This window comes from Eumetopias jubatus, unplaced genomic scaffold (genome assembly GCF_037043125.1).
Source record: "Eumetopias jubatus isolate StellerSeaLion01/CBP00866 unplaced genomic scaffold, mEumJub1_p1.0 scaffold_12, whole genome shotgun sequence".
NCBI lineage: Eukaryota > Metazoa > Chordata > Mammalia > Carnivora > Otariidae > Eumetopias > Eumetopias jubatus.
Window position 1 is genome coordinate 80,395,404 of NW_028274818.1, and position 14,685 is coordinate 80,410,088.

Genomic DNA, 14,685 nt, shown 5'->3' on the forward strand with positions numbered 1-14,685 from the left:
CCTGAGGCTTGGAGATGACACCTGTCAGGACGCTAGCACCTCCTCCGGACTCTGCGAATCTTCGGCCCCACTCGGCTCCTCTTCGGCTAAGTTCGGCTGGCGCTCCTCCGGCCTTCAACTCTCCTCTTCAGGCTGAACTCCGCGAGCTCTCACCCTGTCGGGCTCGGCTCCCTTCGGCTTCCTTCGACCGACGCTCGTCTGGGGCTCGGCTCTCCTCGGCGGAGCTCGGCCCAGGCTCGCCTCCGGCTCGGGTCTCCTCGGCTAAGCTCGGCCTGCGCTCGGCTCGCGCTCGGCTCTCTTCGGCTACCTTCGACCGACACTCGTCTGGGTCTCGGCTCTCTTCGGGCCGAGCTCGGCCGCGGCCCCGGAAGGGCGCCCATGGAGCCGGGGCCGCCGGCTCGGCCGACCGCTATGGCGCCGCTGCTGGAGTATGAGCGGCAGCTGGTGCTGGAACTACTGGACGCGGACGGGCTGGTAGTGTGCGCCCGCGGGCTGGGCGCGGACCGGCTCCTCTACCACTTCCTCCGGCTGCACTGCCACCCGGCGTGCCTGGTGCTGGTGCTCAACACCCAGCCGGCCGAGGAGGTGCGGCCGGCCGCGCGGGGGGCAGAGGGGACCCCGAGAGCGTTGGGGGCCTCCTGAACGGATGCGGCCCCTGGCGCCGGGGCGGGGGGGGGGGTCTCTGAGGCAGATGCGGGTCGGTGCCACAGCTCGAGGACACAGAGGGTCGGCAGGGTCCCGAGGAGGACGGAGGTCCCTGACACGGATGGGAGGGCTTTGAATGGGGGTCCGCGTAAGGCAGTTGCAGGTGTCTGCCACGGGTGCAAGGACACTGAGACGGATGGAGGGGCTCTGAGAGGAGTAGGGGAGTCATTTGAGGAGAATGGGGGCGGAGAGAAGGATTGGAGGTCCCTGAAGAGGACAGGGATGTCTAGAGAAGGATACAGACAGGAACGGTGAGGGAGTCCCCAAGCTGGATATCCCAGGGCTTGCTGGGGCCGGAGGAGTGGGATCCGCGGTGGGGATGGAGGGGCCTCAGAGGGTAATTGCGGGATGTGAGAGGAGATGCTGAGGCTGGGGAGAGCCCTGTAGGGAAGGGGAGGGACTGAGGGGGTTCACCGGAGCTGGGGGCAGAGGGGCACTGGATCAGAAGGGACGGGGGCTGGAAGCTGAGGATATGGGGGAAGGGTACCTGCGGTTAAGGAATGGAGGACACTGAAGACCGGAGGGGCATACACCTCTGCTAAGACAGGGGGCTCGGTATTGAGAGGTGGCACAGCCTGCTCTGACGAGTCTGATGAGCCCCTTGCTAGAGCAGGTGGCCAGGAGGAAGATGTCCGCAGAGGAGAATGACCACAGACTCCTTGAGGGTGGAGATCCTGTCTGATTTGTCTGGGTATCCCCAGTACCTCACTTAGAGCCTAGCACAAGGCAGAGCCCCCAACAGAGGGAGTGTTCGACTGAAGATACAGAGGGCCGAGTTGCCATTGACATGAAATCCCCTCTGGGGTGGATCGGGACAGAAGTAGCAGTCTAAACCACCACCCGGGAAAAGGATCCCTTGTGATGTCCTTACATAGCTTGCTTGCCTGCAAACCTGGCTTTGGCGGGACGTATTTTGTAGCCAGCGGAAGTCTTTTAACCGAGGGTTTAAAACTCCGTTTTTGCTGTTCAAATGCTAATAATAACTCAAGTGCAATGATTCCTTAATGCAAACCCCAAAACAAAACAAAAATAAAAGCCTGGTTAAATGTAGATGATTGGTGGATCAACCTAAAGTAGTAACTTGGTTTGTACATTCCTCAAGTGTATTGTCTCTCGTTTTAAATTCAAAGACCTGCAACCTAATAAAAACTGCCCTGTATTCAACAGCCTGCTGATCAGATTTGGTTTGATTTAGGAGTACTTTATCAATCAGCTGAAGATCGAAGGAGTCGAACACCTCCCTCGCCGGGTAACAAATGAAATCACAAGTAACAGTCGCTATGAGGTCTACACACAAGGAGGTGTGATATTTGCAACAAGTCGAATACTTGTGGTCGACTTCTTGACTGATAGGATACCTTCAGATTTAATTACCGGTAAGTATTTGAAACCTTATTATTTGTATGTAAATTGGCACTTTTCTGTGTCTGTCCTCTCTGCTAAACTAAACTAGGACCTCCCTTGTGAGCAGCACTGGATGTTTTTGCTCTCCATTGCGCTTCCAGTTGTTAGCACAATACCAGACACATTTTAGAGGCTTAAAAAGTATTTGTGCCCCGAATAAGTAACTAAATTAGTAAGTAAAGTAAGAATGACTCTTCCTTATTTCCTAAACTCATATCTGGTAAATACTTGGTATTTGGCTGGCCTTTTAGAACCTAATCAGACTCGAAATGTTTACAAATATTCTTTGTATATTTCCTAACATATTTGGTTTTCTCTCTTAAAGAGTTTTTCGCCACATGATTTGAAATTAAACCAAGCAGTTGCTTAATTATTTTGAGAAGTATGGTTTAGTTTTAGTTAGAATTAATATAGAAAAGGAATTATTTTTCATTATTATTCGTCCTTTTGGAAACCTTTTCTGATTTTTCCCAAAGCTAACCTGAGGGCCCTACCTCACTGCCCTCAGATTACCCTTTGCTTCTCCCCAGTCAGAGCAGTAAAGAACACCACATTATCTTTGCCTGTTTATTTGTCTCACTCATGAGATAACAAGCTTCATAAGTATAAGGGACAACTTGTTCATCCCAGGCTAAGTAACTAGTATGGGTATTTGTTGGATAAAATGATGCATGAATATGCTGTGACCTTCAGTGAACTTCTGGAGGGCAGAGAGACTGTGATATTCATAATCATACTTCCCATTATGGCCCTGAACATAGAAGACCCTCAAGAAATATTTAATGAATAAATGTATGAACGAATGCTTTTTGTGGTTCATGGTAAACTAATTGAAGAACACTGTTGTTATAGTTTTGTAACATTTATAATTGTCATCAGCCAGGCCCGCCCGGGCAGTGAGGTCTGACTCACCTGGCTTTGAATGATGATGCCACCACTTACAAGCAAGTTACTTAATTTTAATAAACCTCAAGTTTTCTTTTCTTTTTCTCATTTCTTTAAATTGAGAAAATAGCACTTCCCAGAGTTATCGTAAGGATTAAATGAGTGAAAATAAATTGTTCAAGATAGTGCCTGGGACATACTAAACAGTAAATAATAGCAAAAAAAAAAAAGTATTGGCTTTTCATCACCAGAAATTCTGATACATCATAAAGTCTTTTACTGGTTGCTGCTTTCTTCTCAGCTTGGTTTTGTATTTATTTTTTAAGCCAATAAAATGGGGAGGGAAATGTACTGGAACCACCACTAGATGTCAGTATTGCCCCGACTTTTAGTAACCGTTCAACCCAGTTAGGCAGAGAGCAATAATGAATCAAAGAAACATCCAGATTATAGCTTATAGGTAGCTCCTAATTAAAAGCACAAAATTCTGTATCCATTTCTGATCATGTCCCAACCAGTAATGAAGCTGGAGCCGCTGCTGCCGCTTGGCTGAATGGAATGCAGATGAATGCCAGAAGAGACTCCCTTCAGATTCCGCACCCTGGAGGGATTGGCCCCCAGAGGCTCTCCAGGGCACTTTCACCATGGCTCTCACAGACCAAACAGCAGTCCTTGAAGCATGTAACCCTCCAGAAGGTTCTGAATGCCCTCTGCCCTAATTTTTCCCCCTGTCACTACCTATGAAATTCACTACCACAGCCCACGCAAGGGTCCCAACTCCTCAGCAGAGAGAGAAGTGTGTACATAGTTACCCTGATGGTACTTTCAAAAGACAGGACAGGAGGCTTTCATTGCTAAAACGGCTCTGACACCTCCAAATAGAACTGAGGACACACTTTCCACGACAAACTTAAAAAAAAGAAAAAGTTACGTTAGATTTGTGCACCCAGTGCTATAATTCAGTTTTATGTTCATTCAACAAACATTAAATTTACTAAGGGTCCCTTGTGTAGCAGGAATGTGGTAGGTGCTGTTGGTAGAAAGATCAATGAGACTGTGTGGTGAGCTCCTGAGTTAAGCTGCTCCTAGGTTTGAGTCCACCTCCACCGTGCGCCAGAAGTGTGATCTTGGGCAACTTGCTTAATTTGTATGACTCTGTTTACTCATCTTTAAATGGAATCCTGTAACAGTGCCTTCCTCCTGGGATTAGTGTGAGGGTGAAATGAGATCATGTATAAAATTCTCCACGTTGTGCTCGGTACATGGTAAAGCATTCTCTGATTACTGCTTGTTGTGATGTCCTTGTCCTCAAGCAGTTTAGTGGAGGAGACAGATAGAAAGAAGTAATCACAGTACAGTATGAGATACAAATTGTCACGGGAGCATAAAAATGAAATGTAACTAGGCTTTTGTGAGACTGCAGTTGCCCCCAGAAATACTGCCTGCTTGTGTTTTCTTTTTTTTTTTTTTAAGACTTTATTTATTTATTTGAGAGAGAGAGGGAGAGAGAGCATGAGTGGGAGGGAGGCACAGAGGGAGAGGGAGAAGCAGGCTCCCTGCTGAGCAGGGTGCCTGATGCAGAACTCGATCCCAGGACCCCAAGATCATGACCTGAGGTGAAGGCAGATGCTTAACCGACTGAGCCACACACACACCCCTGCTTATGTTATCATGTTGCTGGTTTTTAAAATGGGGCGGTGGGAGGGAGTCCTCAGGTGGTGTCACTTAGGAAGAACCAGGCTTTGTCCTCAGACCCCCCGATTTGGAACCTTTAGTCTCCCATTGTTCGTTGGATGACCTTGATCAGCTTGTTTTCCTCTCCTGGTCTCATCATAATACCTACCTCATAGAATTCTCGTGAGGATTAAATGAATAACAGTCCAGTAAAGTACCTAGCCCCTGCACCTGGGATATATTGGTTCTCTTCCTCCTCCTGGGTTTTCTGAAGAATGACAGTCTTTTGGAGCACAACATTTCCTTAAATTGAGGTTCATCTTTCCTTTAGAAGTCCCCTTTTATTACTTTAACCTTATGTGATAATTTCAATCTAGGCCAGCAAGTGTAGCCCAGGAAAGTACTTGGAAAAGTCCAACAACTAGGTCCAGAACCCTTGCTCAGTAGTAAGTTTGTTAGGTGTATGTATTGCAGTTATTGAAAATCCTTTGTCTACAAATTCCTAAATAACACTATTAATTTCTACTGTATCTGAAAAACAATTTGCTTAGCTAGAATAAATGGTAGCTCCATCCACCTCAAGCCAAAATTTAAGCACCAAAACAGTAGAATCTGAATTGGGCTCACTGAACTAGTAGAAGAAGGGGTCACAAATAACTACTTGTCATTTCCCAGACCCTAGGAGTGATGTCAGTTGGTACAAAAACATGTAAGCACATTTATGACAACTTTATATATAAGGTAATGGCTTGATGTAGGTCTAAGAGACTGAGAATCATCATAGAATAATTGAGTTTTTGATTCAGAAATGACATGTGCAGTCTCGTGTCATATGTGTTCCTAATTCATCACGAATTACGCTGCATCAAAATGGCACATGTACATATAATGTGTGGATTTATTATATACACATATGAAAGATCATCTGGTCCAGTATTCTCATTTTATAAATAAGGAAACACAATAATTGTCCTTGTTTTTATGATCTCAGAGGTGTCAATCACACCACCCCAAAACACAGATGTAGTAAATACATTCATTAAAGGTTTTTATTTTAATGGACTAATTTACCTCTCAGTTGAATATACTCTGATTCCAAAAATTGAATTACTCCAATAGGCGATGCAGATGTGGCCCAGACTTCTGAATTACTGCTATTTTATGTAGACCACATCTGGTTCACCTATAAAAAGATAATCCATGAGCCACTTCGCTTTCAGAGATTCTTCCACCATGCCAGACGTGCCCCACCCCAAGGCCTTTGCTCTTACTGTCCCTCAGCCTGGAACTCTGCTGGCGCACGTGGTGACAAGGCTCACCTCCTCATTTCCATCCAGCCGTGGCTCAAGTAGGTTCTCAGTGAGGCCACCCTACCTAAAGTTGCCAACCACCACCCCTTGCACATGCTCCCTATCCTCCTCTGATTCATTTTTTTTCCTCCCTAGCACTTATTACTCTGTAGCCTACTAAACAGTGCACGTGTTTATACTGTGTATCATAAGGACCATGAGAACAGGGTTTTACGTATTGTGTGTTCACTGCCGCATCCTCCACCGAGATCAGTGCCTGCCCATGCCCAAGTAGGTACTCAGGAGAGACATGGTGAATAAGCGAATGAAAATGAGCGTGAATGTCCATGACTATTCTGCCATCTAAATTATAAAATTTCCTCTCAGGCATCTTGGTGTACAGAGCTCACAGGATAATCGAGTCTTGTCAAGAAGCCTTCATCTTGCGTCTGTTTCGCCAGAAAAACAAGCGTGGCTTTATTAAAGCTTTCACAGACAACGCTGTCGCCTTTGATACTGGTTTTTGTCACGTGGAAAGAGTGATGAGGAATCTTTTTGTAGGGAAGCTCTATCTGTGGCCAAGGTAAACAGCACTACGTGACAAATTTCTGTGAGAGAATCTGCCATATAACTTAAGTGTGCACTTTAACATGAGGTAAAATGTACTGTAATTGCACCTGATACATGATTGCCAGGTTCATAACAAGTGCATCAAATAGATATAGATGGTCTCCACACCCGTGGTTCTTTTACAAGGAGAGAGACTTGATAGTTATTTTTCTGGTAGCCCGTCAAATCCGTCCAAGGGCAGCCACTTTATTCCTTCTTGTATGTTTAGTGAGACCCCCAGGGAATCTAGAGACTCCCATATACAACAGCTTTAGGTGAACTGTAGATTTATTAGCTAAGACTCCCACTTCACTTTGAAAATTACCCATCAGGGAATAAAGCACAAAGATTTTTGAAGAATTCATGTAAATGTCTAGGAAAAACCATAAGGTTCCAGTGTTCCAACACCTTGCACCTATGCTAATACGTATTTTGGTTTTACTACATGGCATTTAAGAGCAAGTGGCATGGTCTTTTTCCTGTCTTGATTATACCTTATTGAAGGGATCGGCATACTTTTTCTGTGAAGGGCCAGTTGGTAAATATTTTGGGCTTTGCAGGCCATGCGATCCATCACAGTGATCCAGCTCTGCTGTTAGAGCAGCAAAGCAGCCGTAGATGGTCCATACACAGTGGGCGTGGCTGTGTTCCACTAAAACTCGTTCTAAAACCAGGCACTGGGTTCAGCCCAGACAATAGTTTTGCTGACCCCTGCCTTATTTGAATAATAACGTCCATTCGTTGAGGTTAAAAGTATTCCTGAAAGCATTGTCATTTTGCTTTCTATTTTGTTTGTGTCTTAATTGCATTTACAAAACCAAACCAAACCAAACAAACAAACAAACAAAAAAACTACAAGAGTATTAAACTGAGACCAGAAATACACAGCTCTTGAAATTCGAGAAAATCTTTGAAAACTATTTGTCTCTATAGGTTCCACGCAGCGGTAAACTCGTTTTTAGAACAGCACAAACCTGAAGTTGTAGAAATTCACGTTTCTATGACGCCTGCCATGCTTGCTATACAGACTGCCATACTGGACATTTTAAATGCATGTCTGAAGGAGCTCAAGTGCCATAACCCGTCCCTGGAAGTGGAAGATCTGTCTTTAGAAAATGCTATTGGGAAACCCTTTGACAAGGTACTCCGTTTCTTTTCCTTTTAAGCACAGTTTGTGATGTTATAATTTTAAAGACTCCAAGTTATTTTAGTAATTGCAGTGTCCTTAATAGGAATTTGCTGTTATTTTAGAATTAATTTGGAGCTGATTTAAGGGTAGCTTCTTTGGTTTTCCGGAAAGTAATAATTTGTAGTAAAATACATGGACCAACATATAAGCACACCTCTGATTTTTGCAGTTTTGCAGTGATTATTTCGTATTTTAAGTATAATTAAGAGAAGGGTAAATAACTTTTTTTGCTCTGGAATGACAGCATTTGGATATCTACAGGTAGAAGAGTTTTTACATAAGAATGCTTCATGATTTATGGGCTTTTGTCTGGAATAAAAATAATTGGGATGAGTTTTCATTACTGAGGAATGTGAACCCTGCTCTCTTAAAATTACATTTTGAATTGAGAAAATGGTAAGACTAAGACTTTAGTTCAAGGAACTTTTATTCTGATTTTGTTTGTTTTTTTGCAGTGAAAGAGCATGTGCACATGCGTGAGGAGGGGGAGGGACTTAGGGAGAGGGAGAGAGAGAATCTCAGGCACAGTGGAAAGAGTGATGTAATGTAAATGTCCACGCTGAGAGTGGAGCACAATGCAGGACTCAATTTCATGACCCTGAGATCATGACCTGAGCTGAAATCAAGAGTGGGGCACTTGGGGCGCCTGGGTGGCTCAGTCGTTAAGCGTCTGCCTTCGGCTCAGGTCATGAACCCAGGGTCCTGGGATCGAGCCCCACATCAGGCTAGGCTCCCTGCTTGGCAGGAAGCCCACTTCTCCCTCTCCCACTCCCCCTGCTTGTGTTCCTGCTCTCATTGTCTCTCTCTCTGTCAAATAAATAAATAAAATCTTTAAAAAAAAAAAAAAAAGAGAGACGCTTACCTGAGCCACCCAGGCACCCCTCTGACTAATTTTTTTTTATCATAGATGAATATTAATACAGGTCCATAAATGTTGAAGATTGAATTGTAGATCCAGAAAATGCTGACTTTTAAAAAATCCTGGACAGCTTTTTTTTTTTTTTTTCATATTTTGGTGGAACAAATTCCTGTCTTTTAAACTCTGACTCAATCTGTCACTGGAAATAATGCATAGTGATTATTAAGAAAGAAAAATTTAACTCCTCATTTCTCTGATTCTTTGAAAAAGTCATTTTACTGTGAAATAATTATACATGAAACTAATTTCATGTGTTTTGTTCCTCTGTTCTTAAAGTTTGGTGCATGATCAAAACAAACAAACAAAAAACCCATCAAAAATAAACCTTCACGTTCTTTTAATAGAATGTATATGTCATTAGAAAAAAAACAAAATATAGCCTAATATGTTTTGTACTAAGTTTCTGTTTATCATTCCCTGGCTAGTAAAAGTCAAAGTATTATTTTGGATATTCTTTTAGCAACCAAAGGTAAATGCAGACATAACTTTGCATCTTGTTAGAAAATTTAACTTTTGTAGATGATTTTACCAAACAGGTATGCAGTTATATGTTCCAGTTTGTCTAGGACAGTTACAGTATCTACCTGTTGTCCTGGAATAATTATTAATAATATAATTTCATTTTCACAGGAGTCCCAGTTTGGACAATAAATAATATGGCCATCCAAATAATTATTCCTGCTGAGTATTAATTTTGTTAGATAAGATGCCATGTAGTGATACTGCTTCCATATCAAGCTATAAGTATTATCCTTTTTAGTTACAAAATCAGTTTGTAAAGGGTGTGTGTGTGTGTGTATAATCCAGCTGTGGGTATGTAGATACCTATATGGTATATACAAAGAGCTATTTTGCACTTTAGGCAACTTTTTTTTTTAAGATTTTACTTATTTAATTGAGAGAGAGAGAGAGCAGGGGAAGGAGCAGTGGGGAAGGGAGAGGGAGAGAATCTCCAACAGACTCTGCACTGAGCGCAGAGCCCAATACGGGTCTTGATCTCATGACCCTGAGATCATGACCTGAGCCAAAACCAAGAGTTGGATGCTTAACTGACTGAGCCACCCAGGTGCTCCTACTTTTTAGAGTCTTAAAAAAATTCAGATTTAGCCCATTGATAATTTAACAAGTATTTTCCCATCCATGAATCACATTAAAAAAAAAAAAAAAAACCCTAAGTAAATCTTTTACACCACCAAATTAAGATACATTGTTATTTGATACCTACCATGTAGTTTCCCTGATATATGCCCTCTGTTCCCTGTCCAACTGGATCCCACATTTTTATCTATCTAGGATAGGGTCACAGCCAAACTTGGCAGAAATTGATATGTCTAAGCTACGTGCTTTGACCCTTCATAAAAACAAACGATTGGGGGGCACCTAGGTGGTTCAGTCCTTAAGTGTCTGCTTTCGGCTCAGGTCATGATCCCAGGGTTGAGGGATCAAGTCCCACATCGGGCTCCCTGCTCAGCGGGAAGCCTGTTCTTCCTCTCCCACTCCCCCTGCTTGTGTTCCCTCTCTGTGTCTCTCTCTGTGTCAAATAAATAAATAAAATCTTAAAAAAAAAAAGATTGGTTATCTGATGTTTATCAGGCTTTTCTCCTAATAATGTAAATATGGATAAATATAAATTGACTCTCTGATCACAAAGATTCTAGGGATAAGACACTTTGCTTTATATTTGAAAATTTAAACATTGTTATTAGAATCTTATGAACTGAAATTTTCTATCTGCTTTATTAGAATCTTACGAACTGAAATTTTCTATCTGCTTTCTATTTGGATGGCCATATCTCTGATCACAAAGATTCTAGGGATCACAAAGATTCTAGGGATAAGACACTTTGCTTTATATTTGAAAATTTAAACATTGTTATTAGAATCTTATGAACTGAAATTTTCTATCTGCTTTCTTAGGAGATGATGTTGGGAGTTTTTTTTGTGTGTATGGTAAAATATATGTAACATAAAATTTACCACCCTAACCATTTTTAGGTATATGGGGATAATGTTCATTGAAAGTATAATTGGTATTAATAATAGCTTTATTGAACATACTTTTAGGAATACTAAATTTTATTCTTGTTTTAGACAATCCGCCATTATCTGGATCCTTTGTGGCACCAGCTTGGAGCCAAGACTAAGTCCTTGGTTCAGGACTTGAAGATACTACGAACTTTGCTTCAATATCTCTCTCAGTATGATTGCATCACATTCCTTAATCTTCTGGAATCTCTGAGAGCAACAGAGAAGGCTTTTGGTCAGAATTCAGGTGGGAGATGAAAATACTAATATTATGGGAGCTGATTTGAATAAAGTGTTGGATTTTGTTGGGGAATCAGATGTAGGGAGTGCTATATTCAACTATGTGGTATACTAAGATTTCAAATTACGTTTTATGTTCATAGCACAAGGATGTAGATTTTATTGATAGCTAATGTTTCCGCCTACTTAACTTCTGTTCTGCATAATAATAAATATTCATATCCATTCCAGGCGATTTTATTTCTAGAAAAGACTCTGTATATTAAGGCAGTTCCGAACTTAGAAATAGGTTGTGTTCTGGAAGTTTAGTTGTTAAGAATTTCAAATTCATTTTCTCCAAAGAAATAGCAAGGGAGTTTAGGGTTTCATTAGCCGGAGTGCTGAATACTGAGGAGGTTTGTAGGGAAACATACATATACAACTGGCCACCATCTTGTTTGTCTGCCAACCACATCTGCCCCCACTATCGTGGCCTCTGTCACTGTTTGGCTAGACCACTGATTTTCAAAGTGTAGTCCATGGGCCCCTGAGGCCCAGATTTCATACAATTAATAATTTTTACCTCTTCCCCAGGGACATTCTTAAGTAATAAACTACAAATGCATGACAATGAAGAATACACTGACCGCTGGTACACTTTGGTTCCACTGCCTTGATTACACTCAGGCACCAGCACTGTTACCCAGCAATGCTTTTGCACCGTCCCTGGAAATGGCAACACAGTGGGAAAAAAATCAAATAATGAGTTAATATTCTTATGAGAATAGTTTTGAGGTCCAGACTCCCTGAAAACATCTCGGTGGCCCCCAGACGTCAATAGGCCACACTTTGAAAACCACTGGTCTAACCAAACAGTGATGGAGGCCACAGTAAGGGGGAAGATGTGGTTCAGAGGAGAACAAGATGGCGGACAGTTTTCCTTATAGGGTATGTGACCATCAGAGACTCTTTAAAATTCATCTGAAATTGATGGCTTTTTTTTTTTTAACTTTTCATATTAGGTTGGCTGTTTCTTGACTCTAGCACCTCAATGTTTGTAAATGCTCGAGCAAGGGTTTACCATCTTCCAGATGCCAAAATGAACAAAAAAGGCAAAATGTCTGAAAAAATGGAGATGAAAGAAGAGCAAGGTATCTTGTAGGCTTGATCTTTAACTGTGTCCTTTATTTAAGTATTTGGTGTGGAAATTCTTATCAATTCAATATATTAATCCTAAATATCCTTCAGCCATGTGAAAAACGTGTGCCCGTATGTTAAATATATGTTACATGCAATGCATGTTAAAAAGTGTCCAGCTGGCAAGTCTTAGAATCCATTGTCAGGGGATTCCAAATAATAGGTGCCAAGTGTCAGTCAAGAGTATTATCACCACTACATAAGAGCTATGGATTGATTTTTTTTTTTTTAACTTCAGAATAATAACTACTTTTGGCACCTTAAAGTCTTAACAGAATGTCTTAACATTCCTTTTAGCTTTAAAAAAATACATACTGGAATGAGGCAAGTATGGATTTTATTCCAACCCTTATCTAGTAGATATAATAAATATCATTGGTTTTTCAAGGCATGGGTTAGGGTTGATGCTGACCTTCTGCCTCATTCAAAGGTCTAGTTCAGAACTTAAATATGTTAGTGATGTGTTTGAGTACTAACAGAAACGTTTGATTGCTGTCTACTTGTATCCCATCTTCAGGATTGTGAAAGTCATGGGGATTTTAGAAATAATAAATACTATTACTCTGTACTGATTCTTTCATTTTAAATAGCAGCTTATATCTAGCATCACAATTGACAACAACACAGACTCTTCTCTAATTCGTGACCGTGCATGTAACTTGTTCTCAGGGCACTGTGAAACCTCTATTAACGTTGGTCTGGAGTGTGTTTCATTTGGACCTTAATAAATAGACCTTTTTCAAGAAAGAAGATTCTATCTGGCCTCTGGAAAGAGGCTCAAAGGAAGGGGCTTTTGGAATGATGCTTGTGTCATCTGTTGTTTTAAAAGGCTGTGAAATACTTTAGGGATAAATGTTATCATGTAGAATGAGGTTATCCTTTTATTTCTGTACAGAAACAAAAAAGGAATTGGTCCTAGAAAGCAACCCAAAGTGGGAAGCATTAACCGAAGTACTGAAAGAAATTGAGGCAGAAAATAAGGAGAGCGAAGCCCTTGGTGGTCCAGGTAGGAGAAAAGAGATGGTGACATTTGCTTTCAAAGTGGAGCAGATGAGTCTTCTTTGTTAGTTCTTTAAAAATAACTTACTATGATTATATTTATAAAATGTAAAAGAATAAATGCCAGAGGAACACTGAAATCCTAGTGGCGGCCTCCTTTTCTATTCATTCGATGTGATTTTCTCCAGGTTGAATCCTTGTATATTCATGAAAGCAGGTTTTTTTGCTGGTTGCCTTCTCAGGACTTCTATTTAAAGAGGCAGCTAATCTCCACATACATGTTCACCAGGATTTCAATCTGGAATCCCCAAGGAGAAAGCTAATGGGCCGCTTTATTCTCAGCAAGCATCTTTCCAGAAAAGTCTTCACTGTTCTATGGAGCAACATTGACCTAGCCCCGACTCCCACCAAAAAGTTCCAGATTTCAGGGCTGCTATCTTCAAACATGAGTATACTAGTAGATTAGCATGGTAGGCCAAACCTGAACTACATTTAAAAAAATAAAACCCATTATAAAATAAAACTAGATTAAAAGAAAAAATCTGTTGAGACTTTGAACTCCCATAAATCAGTAAACGCAAGCACATAATTCTTATCTTAGTAAATGTGCTGGTGATGTTATCCGAGAACCTACATTACTGTGATTAAAGACCCAAAGTCATGCATGCTCACTTAGAAAAATTGAAAAGTATGAAGAAAAAAGAGAAGGGGGAAAAAAATGTCTAGGAGTCACACTGGCATATTTGCTTCCAGGGTTTCTTTCATGTATTTTCTGTCTCACATTGTTAAGGTCACAGTGCAGGTATAATTTTTGGATATATAATTAGCAAGTCAAATGATAACGTTCTTGAGACATTTGACTGGTACAAAATTTTTCTGAATTTTCATTTCTTTTAGCAGCGTAAAAGCTCATCACTTTTGTTTTTTAGATTTATTTAATTTATTTATTAGAGGGATAGAGCAGGTGAGGGCAGGAGCAGAGGATGAGGGGGAGAGATCTCAAGCAGACTCCTTGCTGAGTGCGGAGCCCGACATGAGGTCCTATCCCAAGACCCTGAGACCATGACCTGAGCCGAAATCAAGAGTCGGGCACAACCAGCTGAGCCACGCAGGCGCCCCAGAGCTCATCTCTTTTTCACCTAGCTGACAATGACTAGAGATTCTATATATGTTCGTGTGTATGTGTACCTATATATGTGTAATAGTTTTATCAATTTGATTGGAGAAAAATGTCACTCATTTGAAATTTGGTGCTAGGTAGGCTCACTGTTTTCTTAAAAGTTTCCTCTTTTGTGAATTGCCTTTTTTTTTCTTTGCCAATTTAGACTATGTCCACAGTTGGTATTGGCTTTTTATATACTAAAGATATCATCATTTATGATAGTTGTTTTGTAAAGTTGTTTTTTTGTCTTTAGCTTTCTTAATGCACAGTGTTTTCGATTATAGATATGAGTCTTCTCTGAGATTTCTTCCATTGCTTTTAAGCCTAGAAAATCATCTCCATCCAGAGAGATGGAGAATAGTCACCTTTTTTTTTTTTATGATTTACTATTTAACATTTGACTCTGTAA

At 41.3% G+C, this 14,685-nt stretch overlaps 1 protein-coding gene across 2 annotated transcripts in view; it reads left to right on the forward strand.

Annotated features, from left to right (window-relative positions):
- The first annotated feature begins 365 nt into the window (after positions 1–365).
- Positions 366–14,685, forward strand: part of ERCC4 (ERCC excision repair 4, endonuclease catalytic subunit) — a 30,731-nt gene continuing 16,411 nt past the window's right edge. Inside the window, exons 1-7 of one of the 2 annotated variants that reach the window (XM_028117507.2) lie at positions 366–585; positions 1,901–2,081; positions 6,345–6,540; positions 7,500–7,707; positions 10,766–10,946; positions 11,941–12,069; positions 13,011–13,121. In XM_028117507.2, coding sequence (XP_027973308.1) covers positions 379–585; positions 1,901–2,081; positions 6,345–6,540; positions 7,500–7,707; positions 10,766–10,946; positions 11,941–12,069; positions 13,011–13,121 — 1,213 coding nt within the window. In that variant the 5' untranslated portion in view covers positions 366–378. The remainder of the gene's footprint in view (positions 586–1,900; positions 2,082–6,344; positions 6,541–7,499; positions 7,708–10,765; positions 10,947–11,940; positions 12,070–13,010; positions 13,122–14,685) is intronic. The other variant, XM_028117508.2, reaches the window with a different exon arrangement.